The 17,928-nt window shown below is 47.5% G+C and overlaps 1 protein-coding gene across 1 annotated transcript; it reads left to right on the top strand.

The window, feature by feature from the left end:
• Window positions 1-12,760: 12,760 nt before the first annotated feature.
• On the top strand, window positions 12,761-13,546 carry PRNP (prion protein (Kanno blood group)). The gene has a single exon (XM_062510768.1). The coding sequence runs from the start codon at window positions 12,761-12,763 to the stop codon at window positions 13,544-13,546; it is 786 nt and encodes a 261-aa protein (XP_062366752.1).
• The last annotated feature ends 4,382 nt before the right edge of the window (window positions 13,547-17,928 follow it).

Genomic DNA, 17,928 nt, shown 5'->3' with positions numbered 1-17,928 from the left:
TGCTTTTGCAGGACTTTGTCCAACTAGCAAATTATTCACAAAAACCCATAGAGGAGTTTGCAGGTCCACCAAATAAAGATTTCCCTCCCTGAAACGCTCACTGCTTGCCAGTCGAGAGAGAAGTGCCCCATTTTAATGTATTATTAAAAGGCTTTTCCTGCCCGCAGCCAGCAACCGTAAAAACACCTGGTTTATGCATTATTTAGGTTCTAACTGCCCGGAGCCAGCTGGTTTGAAGCAGCTCCTCAGCCGGCAGAGGTCAGTATTGGAAAGGCATTTTCCAAAGGGATTTAGGGAGTGGAAATCCCCAAGGATTTCTGCAAGAACCCCCCATTCCCAGGGCTGTCCTCAGCCCATCTGGAAACCATCCGATACCAGCAGAAATCAGCGTTAAAAGGGAGGATTTTGGGGACAGAGGGGGGTGAGGTGGGGAGAGGGGTGTGGAAAGGTGAGTTCTTACCTGGACTTCAGTCAGGAAATAAAATGCTCCCAGCTGGACACATTTTGTAGGCCTAAACTCACAAAATTAAAAAGAGAGGCTTGCCTTGTTTTTATAAATTATTTTTTATAAACTCCTCTCCATGGCAGTGTCATTATTTTAAATACTGTAATACCCACTTGGTGGTGCAGGAGAGCAAAGGGATTATTGACTTTAAACCTTAAATAACATAAAAGCAATAATGTTTACTGAGTCCATCCACTGATTAAAGAAATCACGGAAACAAACCCAGAGCTGTTTAGGCTGGAAAAGAGCTTTGAGGTCATCAAATCCAGTGGCTTTGCAAACAAATGAGATTAATTCAGTTGGATCTTCTTCCTTCTTGTAGCTGGGCCACTCTAAACAGATAAATAATGAATGGCAGAGGAATTCACCCCAAAATAAACGTTTGTTATAGATCCATGAATATCTCTGTTCCTTGTCTGGGATGTGGATGGATTAAAAATGTGAGGATCTTTGAGTTAATGGTAAATCACCCAGGAATTGTTTAGAAAATTGTCCTAAACCAATTGGAGGGCACTTTGTTTAGTAGGGGAAAAAATAAAAAGTGAGGATGAGCTGGAAAATGATTGCTCACCTCAAGCAGAACCAGGATTTATCATTAACAACCCTCACAAAGGCACCTTGTCTCTTCTTCATTACTTGTATTGATAAAATAAAGACTGACATCAGCTCATTTCCAGCTCCTAAATGCATTTTAAAATGGTTTGGTGTCTCCTCTGTCAGAGGAGTTTGGGTTTTCTTTCTGTCTCAGTTTTTCTGGATCTGTGTTCTTTGAGGTTTTTTTTCTCTCAGTTTGCCCAGATCTGTGTTCTCTGAGTTTGGTTTTATTATCTCAGTTTATCTGGACCTGTATTCTTTGCCTTTGAATGACTTAATTAACTGGCATTGATTAAACCACTTCCCTTCTCAAATCCCCCTTGGAATTCAGCCCCTGGGATACCTCACCTCCCTCCTGTTGTCCCTGCTGCCCCAGGAAGTGTCTATAATTCATTAAAAAAAATCAATAATTCAGAGGGCTGCAGCTCTGTCAGCTCTCCCTTCTGGGCTGGGAGCTCTGCTCAGCCCAGGTGCTGTTCCTCAACTCCTATTCTAGGGTACTAATTGTTCTTTATTCCCGGAACTGAAGAGAAATGCAGGAAAAGTCCGGCCAGTTTTGCTGCGCTCAGCTTATTCCTGCAATTCTAACAACATTCAATTTCACCATTCTTATTCCACTTCCCTCGATTTTTCTCCCTGTTTTCCATTGAGCACCAACCTCCTTTTCTTCTCCACAAAAAGGACTCGTGACCTCTTCCATCTGTTTTTCTCATAGTCCCCTAAAAACAGCTCAGGAAGCTGAGGCACAATACAGCTGCCTTGGAGGGTTGTTCAGATTTTCATCCACGTGCCCAAAATGTTCCTTTTAAAGCTGTTTCTGCAGCAGAGCTCCAGCAATGAGTGAGAGAGGAGTGAGATCCCAATTCCCAGTTGGATTTTGTCCTGTCTCAACTGAGGACTTCATGGAATTTTACCAAAATTCCCATTTTTTTGAGGCATGGATTGATTCCCTACTGACTGCTAAACCCAGCTTTGTGAGAAACCAAATCCCAGAGGGTTTGCTCCCATTTTCCTTTTTTTTTTTAACATGAAAACTTCTTGATTTATTGATGCTACAGAAATATTTTGGAGGCACGGAGGTTTCAGGGCTGAATACAGGCAAGAAAACACCCTGGGAAATACAAACTCTGCTTTATTAATATTGATTATTAATTTCTAATTAATGGCTGCAGGCTTTGCTTAAGGGGTAATTCTCGTGTCAGCTGGAGATGAACACCCAGTCCTGACCTCTTGCAAACCCAAATTCTTTCATTTTCTGTGCTTTGATCATTGCTCTCTGCCCAAAGTCCCTCGGGGAGGTGCTGGAAGCCAAACCAGCAGCCAAGGTGGCCAGAGCTGCTGGGCAAAGGGCACCTTCCGGGGTGGCAGCTCTAGCAACAACTGAGGGACAGGAAAAATCCTTTTTGGGTGAAATAGGTCCTTTTTGCCCATCTCTGGGGTAAAACAGCCTGTCCCCAGCTGGGCTTTGCCCTCTGGTGCTGCTCCCAGCCTTGGACTCACAGCCAGGTTTATTTTGATCATTTCTAAACCCTTCTCCTCCATCCTCTGGGATCACCATGAGATAAAACCTCTCTGCAGCTTGTGCTGGATACCTCTGGATCTTTCCTCTGGCATAGCTCTCCCCAGCCCTGAAGGGCCCGTGGGCTCCTTGCTTTAGCTCTCTGCAGAGACTTAACACGACTTTAATTGTCCTGTCCAGGAGCTGCTGGGAGCTGCTTTGGAAAAGCTGAAGAGATAAAATCCAGGAGAAATCCTTCGGGAGAATTGTCAGCGCTCCTGCGTCCACTCAACCCCTCAAACTGGCACATCCCAGCCCCACCCCCTGTTAACGAGCTCTGGTTTTATCCAAAATATTTCCAGCTTGGGAAAAATCCCCTATCTTCCTCTCATCCCTGCCGAAGCTCAGCTTCCTCATTTCCTACATTTCTCACGTTCCCGTGGCATAATCCTGGGCCGGAGGCAGGAATTTTATCTGGGGTTTTCAATCGTGTTGGCACAGAGTGAGTAAAATCACCCCTGAGAGCCTCGGGGGAGGCGCTGCAAATTCAAAATAAATTCGAAAATTCTAAATAAATTCGAATTTTCCTGAACAAAACCCTTTGGAACGCCGTCTGTCTTCCAAGCTCCAGCTGAAACCCAGCAGTTATCCCGGGATAAACCTCCGGGATGGTTCCGAGAGGGGTTTATTTCCAGCAGCTGCGGCAGAGGGAGCAGCGTTTCAGCACCGCTCCTGCATCCCTCGCATCCCTCCGTAGCCATGGAAACGGCCCCGCGGGAGCGCCGTGCCCATGACAACCCCGCAGGAGCATCCTGAGCACCCTCAGCGCCTCCCCCTGGGCTTCTCTTCGTGCCAGGCTCCGATTTTTGGCTCCTTCCTGCTCCCGTGACGGCAAGGCTTTTCCTCCAGGGCAGCTCCCGTCGCAGGGTCAAAGGGCAGATTTGATATTTAATGGTGGAATATTTGGTGTATAAAACTTCCCAGGTGTCTTAACAAAGACCAACTTTATAAAGGGCCTTTAAAGAGCTGATTTAGGGGTCAGCAAATCTTTGGGCAGAGTCCTGTGGGGTCTGGGGTTTTCATCCCATTTTGGAAGATGCCCCAAAAGGCACGGGAGGCTGCTTATCCCATGGGAAACTGTTCCAAAATGTTATAAATCCCAAAGGATAAAACCAGATTTCCCCCTGACCCACATTTCCCAAGCCCGGTTCCTTCATTTATTCTCATTTGCACTCAGAGTAAAAAGAGGGTGGAAGCCCATAAAGTCCTTGGAACACTTCCCTTGGAGGGAAAGGGGAAAATGCAGGTGGAAATTTCCTCCCCAGCTCAGGTAAGAGGATTATGGGTTTAATCATCTCATCCTCCCCAAGAAACAAGGTCAGGGCAAGGAAAATCTTGTTGAGTTCACAGGTGAATAAACAAGGTGAAGACCTGGACCAAAAATATCTGCATCAAAGAAAAATATGATTTTTTAAAAAATTGAAAGTTAATTTTAAAATTCTACTTTTAAAATTATTTCTTCACCTCCAACCTTGTTTCAGTCTATCACTTGACTTTTTCCTTTTGCTTTTTAATAAAAATTAAATAATTATCTGCACTGCCTAGGGTCCTGCTGTCTCCAGCTCACTCCTTAAAAAAAAAAAAAATTCCCTGCCCTCGAGAAGCGCCCAGAAGGTTCTCCCTGCCCCCAAAATTTCAATGCCCGAATTTCAACAAGGCCCTGCAAGCTCTGAGGTCTCCGTGGCACATCCCGGGCTCGGAGCGATTCCCAGAGCAGGATCCGGGATGCCAAAATCCAAAAATTTTTGGGATCGGTTCCAAAGCAATGGGAACGGCAGCGCCTGAGCCCGTCCCGGGTTATTTTTGAGGAGGTGACCTCAGCGCTGCCACCTGATGTCACCCAGGGCGCTCTGAGCCCGGAACGTTCCTCCCAGGGGGATAACGAGTCCAAAATAACCCGGGAGAGAAGGGAAGGAAAAGAAAGGAAAACCTCCCGGTGAGTCATGTGCGAACAACCCCGCTCCGAGGAGACAAAAAATTTGAAGAAATTCAGTTTTTCCTGCCAAGGAGCCAGCGCTGGGTAATGGCATTCCAGGGGGCTTTATGGGAATTCCAGGATTTCTGGGAACGGGTTTGCTCCCTGAAGCTGCGGGGAGGATCCGCGCTCCTGGAGCAGAAAAAGGAGATTTATCCATCACAAAGGGCACAAGGAGCCCTTTCTGGGAAGGCTTTTCCCTGGCACAGCAGGGAATTGTTGGAGTCCTGCAGCAGCTGCCCCCAAGGTTATTTTTAACTCCAGAGCTGAGCTCAAACTGAAGCGAGCAGCAAAAAAAAGGAGCAGAAATTCATCTACACACAGCCTTGAACTCACTAACTCGATTTCCCCCCCCACTTCAAAGCATTTTTATGACCAGTTTTTGTTCCAAAATTAATTTTCTTTTTCCAAACCAGCTTTTTTTTTTTTTTAAATAAAAGATGTTTTACCTTCTAGCACCCCGGTGATGCCTGGGAGAGGCCAAAGGCATTTTTTGGGAGCTGTATTGTTGTAATAAAGTTGGATAGGATATTTTGGTTTTTATGTAGAATAGCTGAATTTCTATTTATATAATTTATATGATTGTTGTAAGGTACTTGCTTGAATTTAATTGGTTAGTAATTTATTGAAACTTAGTTTATTGGTTGGTAACAGTGAGTGTATAAGTTTAGTACAGTTTTTTTAGATATATTTTTAATGGATGTTTATGGGATAGAATTTTGTTTTTGTAGGTGTACATTTTTACTAAGAATAGATTGTAATATTGTAATAATAGACAATATATTAATATAACATCATTATTAATATAAAATAATAATAATATGAGCTATATGTTTAATAATATTATGTTATAATTACTTAATATTATCATAGTACAATATATTAGTGTAGTATGATAATATATAACATAGAAAATAATAATAATAGATTGTAATAATCTGTAAAAGATCATGCAAACTGATTTTTTTTTATTTTTATAATTTTAAAAGGGAATTTAATAGGTTCTTTTAGTTAGAATAGTAAGGTTTGAATTATGTTTTTGGAGGGTTTTTCTGGTAAGATTTATTTTTGTGTGACACTATTCCACGCAGAGGATCTGCCCAGGCCTGGGTGCATCCCTGGATGGGAGGGTAAGGAGCTTACAGGAGCCTGCCTGGAATAGCAGCGAGCTCAGCAGTGGGGTTATCACCTTTGAGCAGATTGGAGCAGCTCCAGGCACCTTTCTAACCCCAGGGATGGGCATTTCTAACCCCATGGATAAAGAGTTCTACCTCTATGGATAATTACAACCCCACGGATAATTATAACCCCATGGATAAAGATTTCTAACCCGCTTAATAACTATAACCCCATGGACAAACATTTATAACACAATAGGTGAACATTTTTAACCCCAAAAGATGGATATTTTTAACCCCAAAGGATGAACATTTTTAACCCTAAAGGATGGATATTTTAACCCCCAAGGATGGATATTTTAACCCCAAAAGATGGATATTTTAACCCAAAAGGATGGGTATTTTAACTCTAAAGGATGAACATTTTTAACCCTAAAGGATGAACATTTAGAGCCTTTTTAAGGCCTTGCCACGAGCAAAGCTCAGGAGGGTGAGTGCAGCCCCCAGGTTTCCATATTCCAGTGGCCACTCTCCACACAGGAGAGAAACAAATATTGAATTAATTCTGAGGTGACATCACGGAGGGAAGCAGATCCACAAGGAAAGGACCAACTCCTCCCCAGCTCTGGGGCTACCCTGGCTGCAGAGCCATAAATTGAATTATTTTTTCCTTGGCTTCTCTGCAAAGCCAAACAGAAAACCCCTCTGGAAGCAGCGGGAGGTGCTGGGTGGAAAGTTTGGCCGGGTGGTTTTTCCTCTGCGTGGTTTTCCTCTCCTGGCACGTTTCTCTGGGATTTGCTGGGACTTCTCCTCTTCCTCCTCCCCACCCTGGGTTACATAACTACATAATAGTGACTCCCTGGAAGAGCACGTAATTAATGCTCTGCTCCTCCCATTTCCTCCTCCTGGCCTGTTTTCCCTCACAGAAAAGGCAAAAAATTTAAATAAGTTATAGAATCATGGGATGGTTTGGGTGGAGAGGACCTTAAATCTCATCACAGCTTCCACTGTCCCCATCCCACCTGGCCCTGAACACATTTTATCTTGGTTTTTTTTTGTTTGTTTTTTTTTTTTCCAGTCCTTTTATTCTATATTTCTTCATACAGGAACACCTCCAGATTTCAGGAGCAAAGGAGAAATCCCATCCATTAAATCCTGCAGCTGAACAGAGAATGATGATGCAGGTCAAGGTTCCCAGGCAGAGCATGGAAAAGCCCTTCTGCCACTAAAAATGGGCTAAAAATGACTTTTTTTCCCTCTGGAAGGAGAGCTCTCTGCAGGGCAGCACAACCCAAGTGAGCAACAAAGGCCTCACCATGAAAAAAACGCAAAATATCCTCATATTTTTAAAATTACAAAGCAAGATGGGAAAATCCGGAGTGGCATTTTTCCTTCTATCAGGGCAGGAAGTGTCCCCAGGGATTTTGCCACCACACCTGGTTGTCCCCAAGTTGGATTTTCTCTGCTCTCATCCAGGCAGCAGCCAAATGTCATCTTCAAAACAAAAATAATTGAAAAAAAAATAAAAAAATAAGAAAAATCCAGAGACAATCCAGAGAAAATTCCCAAGAAAAATCCAGGACTTTTGCTTCAAAGAGACAATTCCACTGTGAGAATTCCATGAGGGGATTAGCCAAGGTCTGCAAAACACATCTCCTTATCTCTCTGAACACAATTACTCCCCATTATTTTTCCTTTTGGAGGGTTTCAAGGGGTTTCTGGATGAGCTTAGTGGAATCTGAGCTCAAGTTCAGGTTTTTTGCTGGCTCCAGTGAGTGAGGGTGGGCACTTCACCCTTTCCTCAAACCCCACCATAACACCCCAAAATCCATCCCCAAAAACCACCTGGATGCCTTCCCTGCCTTTGCAAAGCTAGAGCTGGGTGAATAAAAGCGTTTTTGATGAATTAAATGATAAAAAACAACCTAAAATCGATACGAGGTGATGAAGGAGGTGAACTTTCCTCCCTCTCCAGCTCAGCATTAAACCAAAGTCAGAGTTTTCCAGCCATTATGAGAAAAACTCATCCCATTAATGATTTCTGAGCTGGCACAGAGCCTGCTGTGTTGTTTCCACTTCCTCCAAACCTCCAGAGGAGATCGATGCAGCTCCTGGCTTGAAGCTGAGACAAGTTTTACCCCAGGATGTGAAAAAAAAAACCATTAAAGAGCTGCCGTGGATGCACCGGTGGGGAGGTTTTAGCCCTGATGACTTCCACAATAAATTAAAAATTCATTAATAATCCATAGGCTGCTCCTGGTTGATGTGTAGCTGGGATCTAACAAAATGTCTCTATTTCTGCAAACAGAAATTCTGTTTCCAGAGGGAAAAATTGTTTATTCTTCAGTTTTGTCTTGAGCACGGTTTTCAGTAAATGTTCTTTTCAGATAATTTGCTGTTGTTGTTAGTCTTCTGGAATAAATTATTACAGTAAACCCCTGACTTTTAGATTTATGCAGGATTGATTTGTCCCAACCCGCCCATTCTTGGTTTCTTTCTTTCCCTGGCATGGGATTTGGATGAGTATTTAACCCAAGCCAGGCAATCAGGAGCCATCTGCACATCCACACATGGAATAAATTTCTCCTGTAGGGCAGAGCTTCCACAGGCCTCAATCCTACCTATTCCATTTTCTCCTGCCCGGATTAATATCCATGTTTTCCCATTTCCCTGCCAGACAGAAACCACTTTTATTTATTCTAACCTAACCCAGCCAGATGGATCACAAGACTGTGAAGCACCAGGGCAAAATCCCTTTTCCATCCTGATGCACTCTGTGGTCTAGGATGGTTCTTTCTGGTCCAGCTGTTTTGGGCAGCCTCAGGGGGGTATTCGCCATGTCAAACTTGTAAAATCCTGGAATCTGGGTTGGAAGTGACCTTAAAACTTGTCCAGTGCTACTCCTGCCATTGCAGGGACAGCTCCCAGTGTCCCAGGGTGCTCCAACCTGGCCTTGGGCACTTCTAGGCATCCAGGGGCCACCACAGCTGCTCTGGAAACCCCTAAAAGTTAGAAAACTCCTCCATTCTGGTTTTTAGGTCTCTATATTCCAGCTGTGAATCCAAACCCTTTGAAAAACCCAAATTTGCCATCCCATGATTTTTAATTTTCTTCTGTGGCATTTCCTCCCATCGAAGATCAGGATCCCCCTACATAAAGCAAGGTTGCAGGAATGAGTTCTGCTCCCCTGGGAGGAGGGAAACAGGTTTGAAACAGGAATCTATCCTTTCTCCCACAGGTTTGAAGGTTTTATTTCCTCTACATCAGCCCTGGGAGCAGCTCTGTTCCACGGGATAATGGATTTGGAGCTGCAGTCAGCAACTGCTAAAAGCATCCTGCCCTCTCCAAGAGCCTCGACCAGCAGATTTCCAACCCACCCCAAACTCTGGTATTTCTTCAAACAAAAAAAATCCATTCACCGTGATTTTCCAAGATTCACAAAACAGACCCAAACTTCCTCATTCCATTCAGTATTTCTCCAATAAATCACCAAGATTTTACAATTTTCCAAAATTTCCCCAGGCAGCCCCAAGCCTTGATATTCCTTCAGTATAAAATCCAACTGCTGCAATATTCCAGGGTTTTCCAATCAGCCTCAAACCCTTATAATTCTTCAATCAAACCATCCAGGTGCTGCAGTTTTCCAAGATTTTTACATCAGCCTCAAGCCCTGGTGTTTCCTCAGTATAAAATCCAACTGCTGCAGTATTCCAGGGTTTTCCAATCAGCCTCAAACCGTGACAATTCTTCAATAAAACCGTGAAAGTGCCGCGGTTTTCCAGGCGCTTCTTTGGTTGCCAGCGCCGCTCCCCGTGCCCGGAGGGGGATGATTTGGGGCGAAGCCGGGAGCTGCGGGGAGCTGGCTGCGCTTTTCCCCGGGGAAGGGGATGGATGATGGATAGCGGATGATGGACGATGGATTTGGGCCGGGCTGAGCGAGGCGAGGCTCCTCCCTCTCGTTATTTATTCCTGCCCCGAGCTGCGGGGCTGAATCGCCTCGGAGCGAGCGGACAGCGCCTTCTCCGCCGGTGAGTGCCGGGGAAAAGGGACGCGGGGGTTCCGGGAGGAATAAATCCAGAGAGGCGAGGGGGGGTTTGAACCACGATGCGGGACTGTCTCTTTCTCTGCCATAGCCGCCTAAAAATGGACATTTCCAGCGGCTCCTTAAAAGCCCTGCTTTCCGTTCCTTGTTTACTCAGCGTTTACTCAACGCTGGTGGGGAATTTCTTCTCCGAGGGTTTTGCCTTTATTCAGCCGCTCCTTCATTGTTTGGAGAGGTGAAAGGGGCGAGGGCGAGATTTTTCAAGCCAGATGTGACATTTTCAGGGAAAATCCGATTTAATTTCGGACTCCCCAGAGCTCCAGGCCGGAATTTACACCCCAGTATCGCCAGGAGGGTCGGGACGCCCCCACCCCCGAGCATCTTCCCACTTCCCCGGGGCCCTTCCCAAGATTATTTCCAGGGGTCTTTTAGCACCCGGCTGTTGGTTTTTCCCCTCCGTAGCGGAACCTCCTCCTTGCCAGCCCCGAGCACATAATTGCTGCTTGCGATCGTTCCTCATAGCCTCCATTTTCCGCCGAGGGAGCGCAGAGTTCTTCCAGCACAGATAAAAGTCAACTCCGGCACAATCCACCTGAATTAATTCTTCATTTTCAGCATCCTCTGGTTGGGCGAATTTGGGGGAGGAAGGATAAAGAAAATACAGATCGAGTGTGAATTCACTCGATCTATAATTTAATATTAATGTCGTGGTCAGGCCATAAATAGCATTTCCGAGCGGAGAGATCTTTCTTTCTTCTCCGAGAGAAATCTGGGATTTTTTCCTAGGAGAAAAATCCCGGCATCCCAGGAAGAGGCTCCTGACCCCCCTCAGGGGTTTGTGCCAGGGAACTCATTTATTTGGGGCGAAGCTCCTCGCTCGCTAATTAGCGCCTGTGCCCTGTTTATCAGAGCTCTAAAAGCAATTAGAGGAGCAGGTCAGCGTTGCCAGACGCTGCAACATTCCAAGATCCTTGAATCAGCCTCAAACCCTGCGATTTGTTCCATAAAACCATCCTGTGATGCTTTGCCGGAACCCCTTCTCAGTCAGGGCCTGATTTGCACAACCAACCCCCTCCCCCCCCCAATCAGAACTCATAGCGGGGAGTGATATCTCCAAAATTAAATTAAAAAATGGCCAGTTTGCTGCATTTTCCTCCTCCATTTTTTAATTTTCCCGAGCACCCAAGGAGCTGGTTGGGTTTTTTTTCCTGCCTTTTGGCTATTTTTAACCACCCTGATCTCATCCCAGCCCCCAGCGGGTGGGTGCTGCTGGGTGAGGGAGGCAGCGAACCCCTTCTTGCGCCCAGATTTTTCCATGAAAAGCATTGCCAAGCCTGGAATTCCTGCCCATCACCAGGGACCAGGCTTGTGCATCTCCCCTGCATTTTTATTTAGGGTCTTGCTAACGATCCCACCCAAAGCACTGAGCTTGAAGGGCTTTAATTCAAACATTTCTGGACGTAAAACCAGATTTTAATATTTTTTTTTGGCAGGGGAAGGGGAAAAAAAGCATAATTAATTAACCCAAAGAGATAAATTTGCTTTTTGTGGCCCACAAAGCCCTGTCTAGGTGGTAACAGGAAAAATTGTGGTTTTAACAAGGACTTGTTTGGCTTTTTGGGCTGCTCAGGAAAGCTCAGCAAACCTCAGCATCTCCTGCCTGCCTTCAGGTTATTCCTGGAGGGACTCCGTAGGACGCTGCTCCACAAATCGCTGAAAAGAAAATTTAGGAATTGTTTCTAGCTGTAACACGAGCCAGAAGGCGCATCCAGGGATTCTGTGAAACGCCCACCCACACCGACAGCGCTTCTCTCGACCCCCCCCCGCCCCCCCCCCCCCACCTCCCCAGCAGGCAAGGGGCGATTTTGGGGGAACAAAATGGGCAAGATGGAAAAAAACCTTTTCCATCGCTGCACTCGCACATTCAACACAGGTGAGCAGCGATTCGGTGCCCTTGGCATTGCGAGGAGGCATCCGGAGGAGTTTTGCAGCTTGGGAGGTGTTTCCCCGGGGTTTTTCCCAAGGATTTGCCGCTCTGGTGTGGATTGTCTCGGCCGGATTATGCACCCGGGGCGGGAATGGCTCGGTAGCCACGGGGGTTTCAGCCTTGCCAGCCCCCGGCTAGTGTGGGAGATGCCCGGAATGTCAGCAGCAAACGCTGAGTCAGTGCGTGTTCTGAGACAATGGATGTTGGCAAACACTGAATTCCAAAAATTCCGGTTTTCAGCTAAGGCCTAGCTCCCATTAACAGGAATTTGGGGTAAAACGCGCTGAATTTGGGAAAAGAAACCCCCCGGGGCCAGGCTGGGCGTTGCCCTCCCGGCAGCACCGAGCGCTCCAAAGCTTTGGGGTCGGGCTGGATCCATTCATGGCGCCGATCCTGGCACAGCAGGAATCTCATTGCTGCCCTCGGACTGGCCGGGGCAGGTTTGATAAGATAAGCGGAGTTTTACCTCAAAATCGGGTGAAGCATTTTCTCCCAAAAGCTTTTCTTTCGCCACTTAAATCTGCCTTTTCCAGCAGTGGGGGTCCTGTTGGGAGATATGTATAAATACATATGTTAAAAGAAATAAGTACACACACACACACACTAAATAAATGTATAAATTTTTAATATATTTCTATATGTATCTATATAAATACATATATATTAAAATATATAACTACAAATAAAATACATATATACATCTATAATACATACATATAAATACTTTGATACACATATATAGCTATGCCTATTATACGCACATATATATGCACACACATATATATAGATATAAAATATTTTACATTTATCTAGAAGTAAAGGGTTTTTATGGAAGGAAGGATAAATACACATTTAGTTCTGTGCTGTTCATTCTGCAGCTGGATTTAAGGGGCCCAGCCGTGTTTTCCGTGACCCACAAGTGAGGGAGGGTTGATCCCAGGGGTGTGGCCGTTCCCTGACGCTGTCCTTGTCCCCACAGCCATGGCCAGGCTCCTCGGCACCCGCTGCCTGCTGCTGCTGCTGCTCCTCGGCGTCTGCACCGACCTCGCCTCGGCCAAGAAGGGCAAAGGCAAACCCGGCTGGGGCACGGGGAGCCACCGCCAGCCCAGCTACCCCCGCCAGCCCGGCTACCCCCAAAACCCTGGCTACCCCCACAATCCAAGCTACCCCCACAACCCCGGCTACCCCCACAATCCCGGATACCCCCACAACCCCGGCTACCCGGGCTGGGGACAGGGCTACAACCCGTCCAGCGGAGGAAGTTACCACCAGAAGCCGTGGAAGGCGCCCAAGCCCAAGCCCAGCTTCAAGCACGTGGCGGGGGCGGCGGCGGCAGGCGCCGTGGTGGGGGGCTTGGGGGGCTACGCCATGGGCAGGGTGATGTCGGGGATGCACTATCGCTTCGACAGCCCTGACGAGTACCGCTGGTGGAACGAGAACGCCGCGCGCTATCCCAACCAGGTCTACTACCGCGACTACCGTGACCAGCGCGGCCCCGTGCCGCAGGACGTTTTCGTGGCCGACTGCTTCAACATCACCGTCACCGAGCACAACATCGGCCCCGCCGCCAAGAAGAACGCCTCGGACGCCGGCACGGCCGCCAACCAGACGGAGGCGGAGCTGGAGGCGCGCGTGGTGACCAAGGTGATCCGTGAGATGTGCATCCAGCAGTACCAGGAGTACCGCCTGGCCTCGGGCATGCGGCCGCACCTCGCCGACGCCTCGCTGGCCGCCCTGCTGCTCCTCCTCCTCTTCGCCCTGCACTAGAGTGCCCCGCGGCTTCCAGGTGTCAACCATGTCCCCGAGGGGTCCCTGCCCCGCTCTCGCTTGCGGTTGGTTTTGGTGAGGAGTGCCTGAGGCGCTCCCTGGAGTACCCGGTTCAGGCGACGGGATGAAAATTTCCTTTTCTGCCCCAAACGTGTCCCCGGGACGGTACTGGAGCCCAAAACCGCGGCCTTCACCTCCTCCTCGGGGCCACCCCGAGAGGGACCAGGCAGAGGGGAGCTCTCCTTCGCATCTCTGCAGGAGCGTTTCCAAAAATCCTCTTTGCTAACAGGCAGGGTTTTATCTCATCCCTCAGCCCCCACAACCCTCTCTCCCTCCCCGGGGCACCCCAGCACCTCAAGGGATTTCAGAAGGGCAGCTATGGGGTTTTCAAGCTGCCCAGTTGCAATTTGAACTGTTTAATCCTAAAAAATTAATTCCCTTCCCTGTGTAGATGAGGAGCTGCCACCCTGCATGCTGCAAACCCCCCCTGCAGCAACACACCAAAATAAAGTAGTTTTTTACTCCTTGTCACAGCGAAGCTGAAGCACCAGTCAGTCTTTAGAGGCAGAAAGTGCTGCTGAATGCCCCAAACACCCTGAAAATTGTGTTGCAGCCTGAGAAAAAATTATTTTGGATGCTCTAGGTGACAAGTAATGTTCATACTTCAGCACCTGGACCTGAAGGACATTAAAATGCAGCAGAAAGGATTCTCAGGGGGTTCAAGCACATCGCAAGAGACTGAAATCTGCTAAACCATGCCGGTACAGCAAACAGCATCAGGAAAAACGGGCCTGGGAAGGGAAATGCTTAAAAAAAAAGTCACATTTGTTGAGTAATTCCTTTTCCCTGTGGAAGCAACGAGTGAAATGCTGGGCTGGGGACGAGCTGTAACAACTGTGGCACTGTGCTTGTCTAACCGAGCTCGATTTAATATCTCTTGTGTATTTTTTTTGGTTTCTTTTGCAAGGCATTGAATAACACTGTCCTAAATTAGATATTTTTCCTTCTTTTTTTTCTTGTTTTGCATTGGTGTAAGCTAAGTGAAGATATATTATATATAAATATATATATATATATAAATAGAGAGAAAATTAACCTTTCAGGATAGCCACCGGAAAAGCAGGGCTTTGAGGTGCCCCATACTTTGTGATAAGCGGATGTTTTGTAAACCCTGTCACGGTGCATGCCCGGGATTTGCCATGCTGAGCCTTTTCTAAGTGTTCCACGTCTGGTACAAATTAAAACAGATCAAGCCAAGGTGCCCGGCAGCCTCCTTCATGCGCCAGCCCCCGGCCGGCCCCACGGCTGCTGAACAGAACAGAAGCAGCTTTTTCCACATTTTCCCCCCTCCCCGGCCTGAGGGAGCCTTTGTTCCCTTCCAGCACCAAGTTTGGCCCAAACCCCACAATCCCAGTTAACCTTTTCTCCTCCCCTGCTCCCACCAATGGCATTGCTGCAGTCCAAGTGTTTTCTAATTTCTGTCTCATTCCAGTTTCTGTCTAATAAAGGGGTTTTGACATTTGCTGTTTCACTGGTGTTAAGCCCATCCCAAGCTCTACTTAATCATGGAATCCTGGGCACTTAATCATGGGATCTTGGAGTAGTTTGGGTTGCAAAAACCTTATTCCCACCCACTGCCCCCCCTGCTATGGTCAGGGACACCTCCCACTGTCCCAGGTGTTCCAACCTGGCCTGGAACACTTCCAGGGATCCAGGTACAGCTGCAGCTCCTCTGGGAATTTCATCACAGCCCTTCCCCACACTCATTCCATCCCAAATCCCATTTAAATCTCCCCTTTCCCAGTGGAAGCCATTCCCTGTGTCCTGTCCCTCCATCTCTTGTCCCCAGTCCCTCTCCAGCTCTCCTGGAGCTCCTCCAGGCCCTGCAGGGAGCTCTGAGCTCTCCCTGGATCCTTCCCTTCCTCGGGGGAACGTTCCCAGCTCTCCCAGGCTGGCTCCAGAGGGGCCCCAGCAGCTCCAGATGCCCCAGGTGAGGTCCCAGCCCTGCAGGTGGGGGTCTCACCTGAGCGGGGCCCAGGGCCAGAATCCCCCCGGAGCTGCTGCCCAGGCTCGATGCAAATCAGCCTCAATGGGATTTATTTCCATTTATTTGCATTTCACAACAGAGGACTCCTCCTCTAACAGCCCCAGCTCTGACAAGCTGCAGCCCCGCGGTAGGAGGACAAATTCCCCTAAAAGCAGGAAGGAAAAAGCTTCACCCCATCCAAAAGGAGGAAGAAAAGGAACAAAGAAAAAAAATCCCTCTATTTTCTGAGATGAACTCGTGGGTATTACCAGGAAGAGGCTCCCAGCACTTGCACTGTGAACTCCCCTGGGGAGAGTTTGACCTCAGCAGCAGCAGGACTATAAATTTCTCATTTTTAACCCCAAAACCCCATATTCAATTCCCTCCCAGTCATGAGAAACACATTGGCAACACTCAGACAAGCTCAAAAATAACATTTCCTCCTCCCTGCACACACGGCACCCCAGGTTTTTTTACCCATTGTTGGGGTTGAGAGTGATTTTTGGGGCCATTTGCTCGGCAGGGAGGGTCAGAACTTTCCAGGCTCCAGGAAAACCCAAGAGGGGTGACACGCTCTGAACTCTTGTGTCCTTTAAGGACAGCTGGATCAAATAACCCCTCTGGGCTCCCTGGAGTGATCTGGTGAAGCAGAGAAATTAATTAATTATCTAAACACACCAAATCCTGGAGTGTGTACAGGAGCCACACATAGAGGAGTTTCTGATTTACCGGGATGGTAATAAATACAGCCCAAAGTGTAAATACCCTCCCCAAAGGATAAATACACCATAAAGTGTAAGTACACCCCCAAAGTTTAAATACACTCCAAAGTGTAAATTCCCCAAAAAGTGTAAATAACCCGCAAAGTGTAAAGATACCGCAAAATGTAAATACACCCCAAAATGTAAATACCCCCCAAAGTGTAAATACCCCCCAAAGTGTAAATACCTCCCCCCAAGTATAATTACCTCCCCCAAAGTATAAATACTCCCCCTCCCAAAGTGTAAATACAATAAAACCTGTTTTTTTGAGAGTCTTCTCCAAATATCTCATCACACAGCTCTTTATCTCCACAAATAAGCACCACCCCCCCATCCAGGCAGACCAACTGAATACATTTTCCCTGCCTAGAAAAAGCTGCAAAAAGAGGAATTTTGGTGCACAGCTGTCCAGTTTGCAGAGAGCTGGAGGAGGAATAGTCTGATTTAGAGGCTTGGGATGTAAAGCAGGAGTCCGGACCTCAGCCGGGGCTGATTTTATCCCTGCGGCGGCTCCGCTGTCGGGATCCCGAGCCAACAGCTCCATCTCCCGTCCGAGCCCGGCTGCAGCTCCCGGGGCTGGTTTTACGAGGCTGAATATCCCCAAAACACCCGCTCCATAACCCGGCTGAGCTTTGTGCGGCTCGCTCAGTCACTGTTTGGGACCTGGGAAATATCTGGTTCTGACTCCACCACTCACCTGGAAAAGAGCATTCCGAAAGATCTCGGCATTCGGGGATGCTCGAGGTCAGCCTTGGGGTCTTTTTGGTGGTGTTTTTTTCTTTTTTTTTTTCTTTGTTTTGTTCTGTTTTCCCCTGCAGCTGGGACTGGAAATGAAACCGACGGGAGAATGGAGCTTTTGGGTTGGAGGGACCTTAAATCCCATCCAGTGCCACCCCTGCCATAGCAGGGACACCTCCCACTGTCCCAGGGTGCTCCAGGTTAATCCAACCCGGCCTTGGACACCTCCAGGGATCCAGGAGAAGCCACATCTTTTTTCGGGAATTCCATCCCAGCACTACCTCACCCTCCCAACCAGGAATTCCTTCCCAAAATCCCATCTAACACTGCCTTCCAACAGTGGGAAACATTTCCCCTTGCCCTGGCTCTCCATGTGTGTGTGAGAAATCTTTCCCACGTCAGAAGCATTCATGTGTATTGCTCAGTGACAGGAAGGGAAAGGCAAGAAAAATTCGGGAATGTGATGTAGGAAGTGCGGGATCATTCCTGCAGCATTTCTGAGCTCAAATCAGGGCCAGGTGCAGAGAATGCTTGTGAGGGATGCAGACACTGAAGCTTAACCTGGGTCTCGATGCAAAATAAATGGTGGAAAAATGCAAATCTGAGCTGTGGCCGGAGGTTCTGCCGAGTTGGTTTGGTGTTTTCAAACGAACCCATGAAATAAGAACCCCTTGGTGCATTGTGGGTGTGGATGGGCTGGTACAGCCTAAAAGCTGCTCCTTAGCCAGGGATGCTGGTGATATGGACAAGGCCGCGGGCCTTGGGGTCATCCCTGCTCCAAAAAGTTGCTGAATCCCTTAAAAGCCAAATGACTTTTGTAATATTTTAAAATAATACTGTAAAAGAGCCCCCCAAAA

The sequence above is a fragment of the Cinclus cinclus genome, chromosome 29 (assembly GCF_963662255.1).
Source record: "Cinclus cinclus chromosome 29, bCinCin1.1, whole genome shotgun sequence".
Lineage (NCBI taxonomy): Eukaryota > Metazoa > Chordata > Aves > Passeriformes > Cinclidae > Cinclus > Cinclus cinclus.
Note: the sequence above shows the minus strand (reverse complement) of the source record. Positions and strands in the feature narration are given on the sequence as shown.

Coding starts and splice junctions, on each gene's coding strand:
- PRNP (XM_062510768.1), top strand. CDS start 12,761: ATGGCCAGGCTCCTCGGCACCCGCTGCCTGCTGCTGCTGCTGCTCCTC.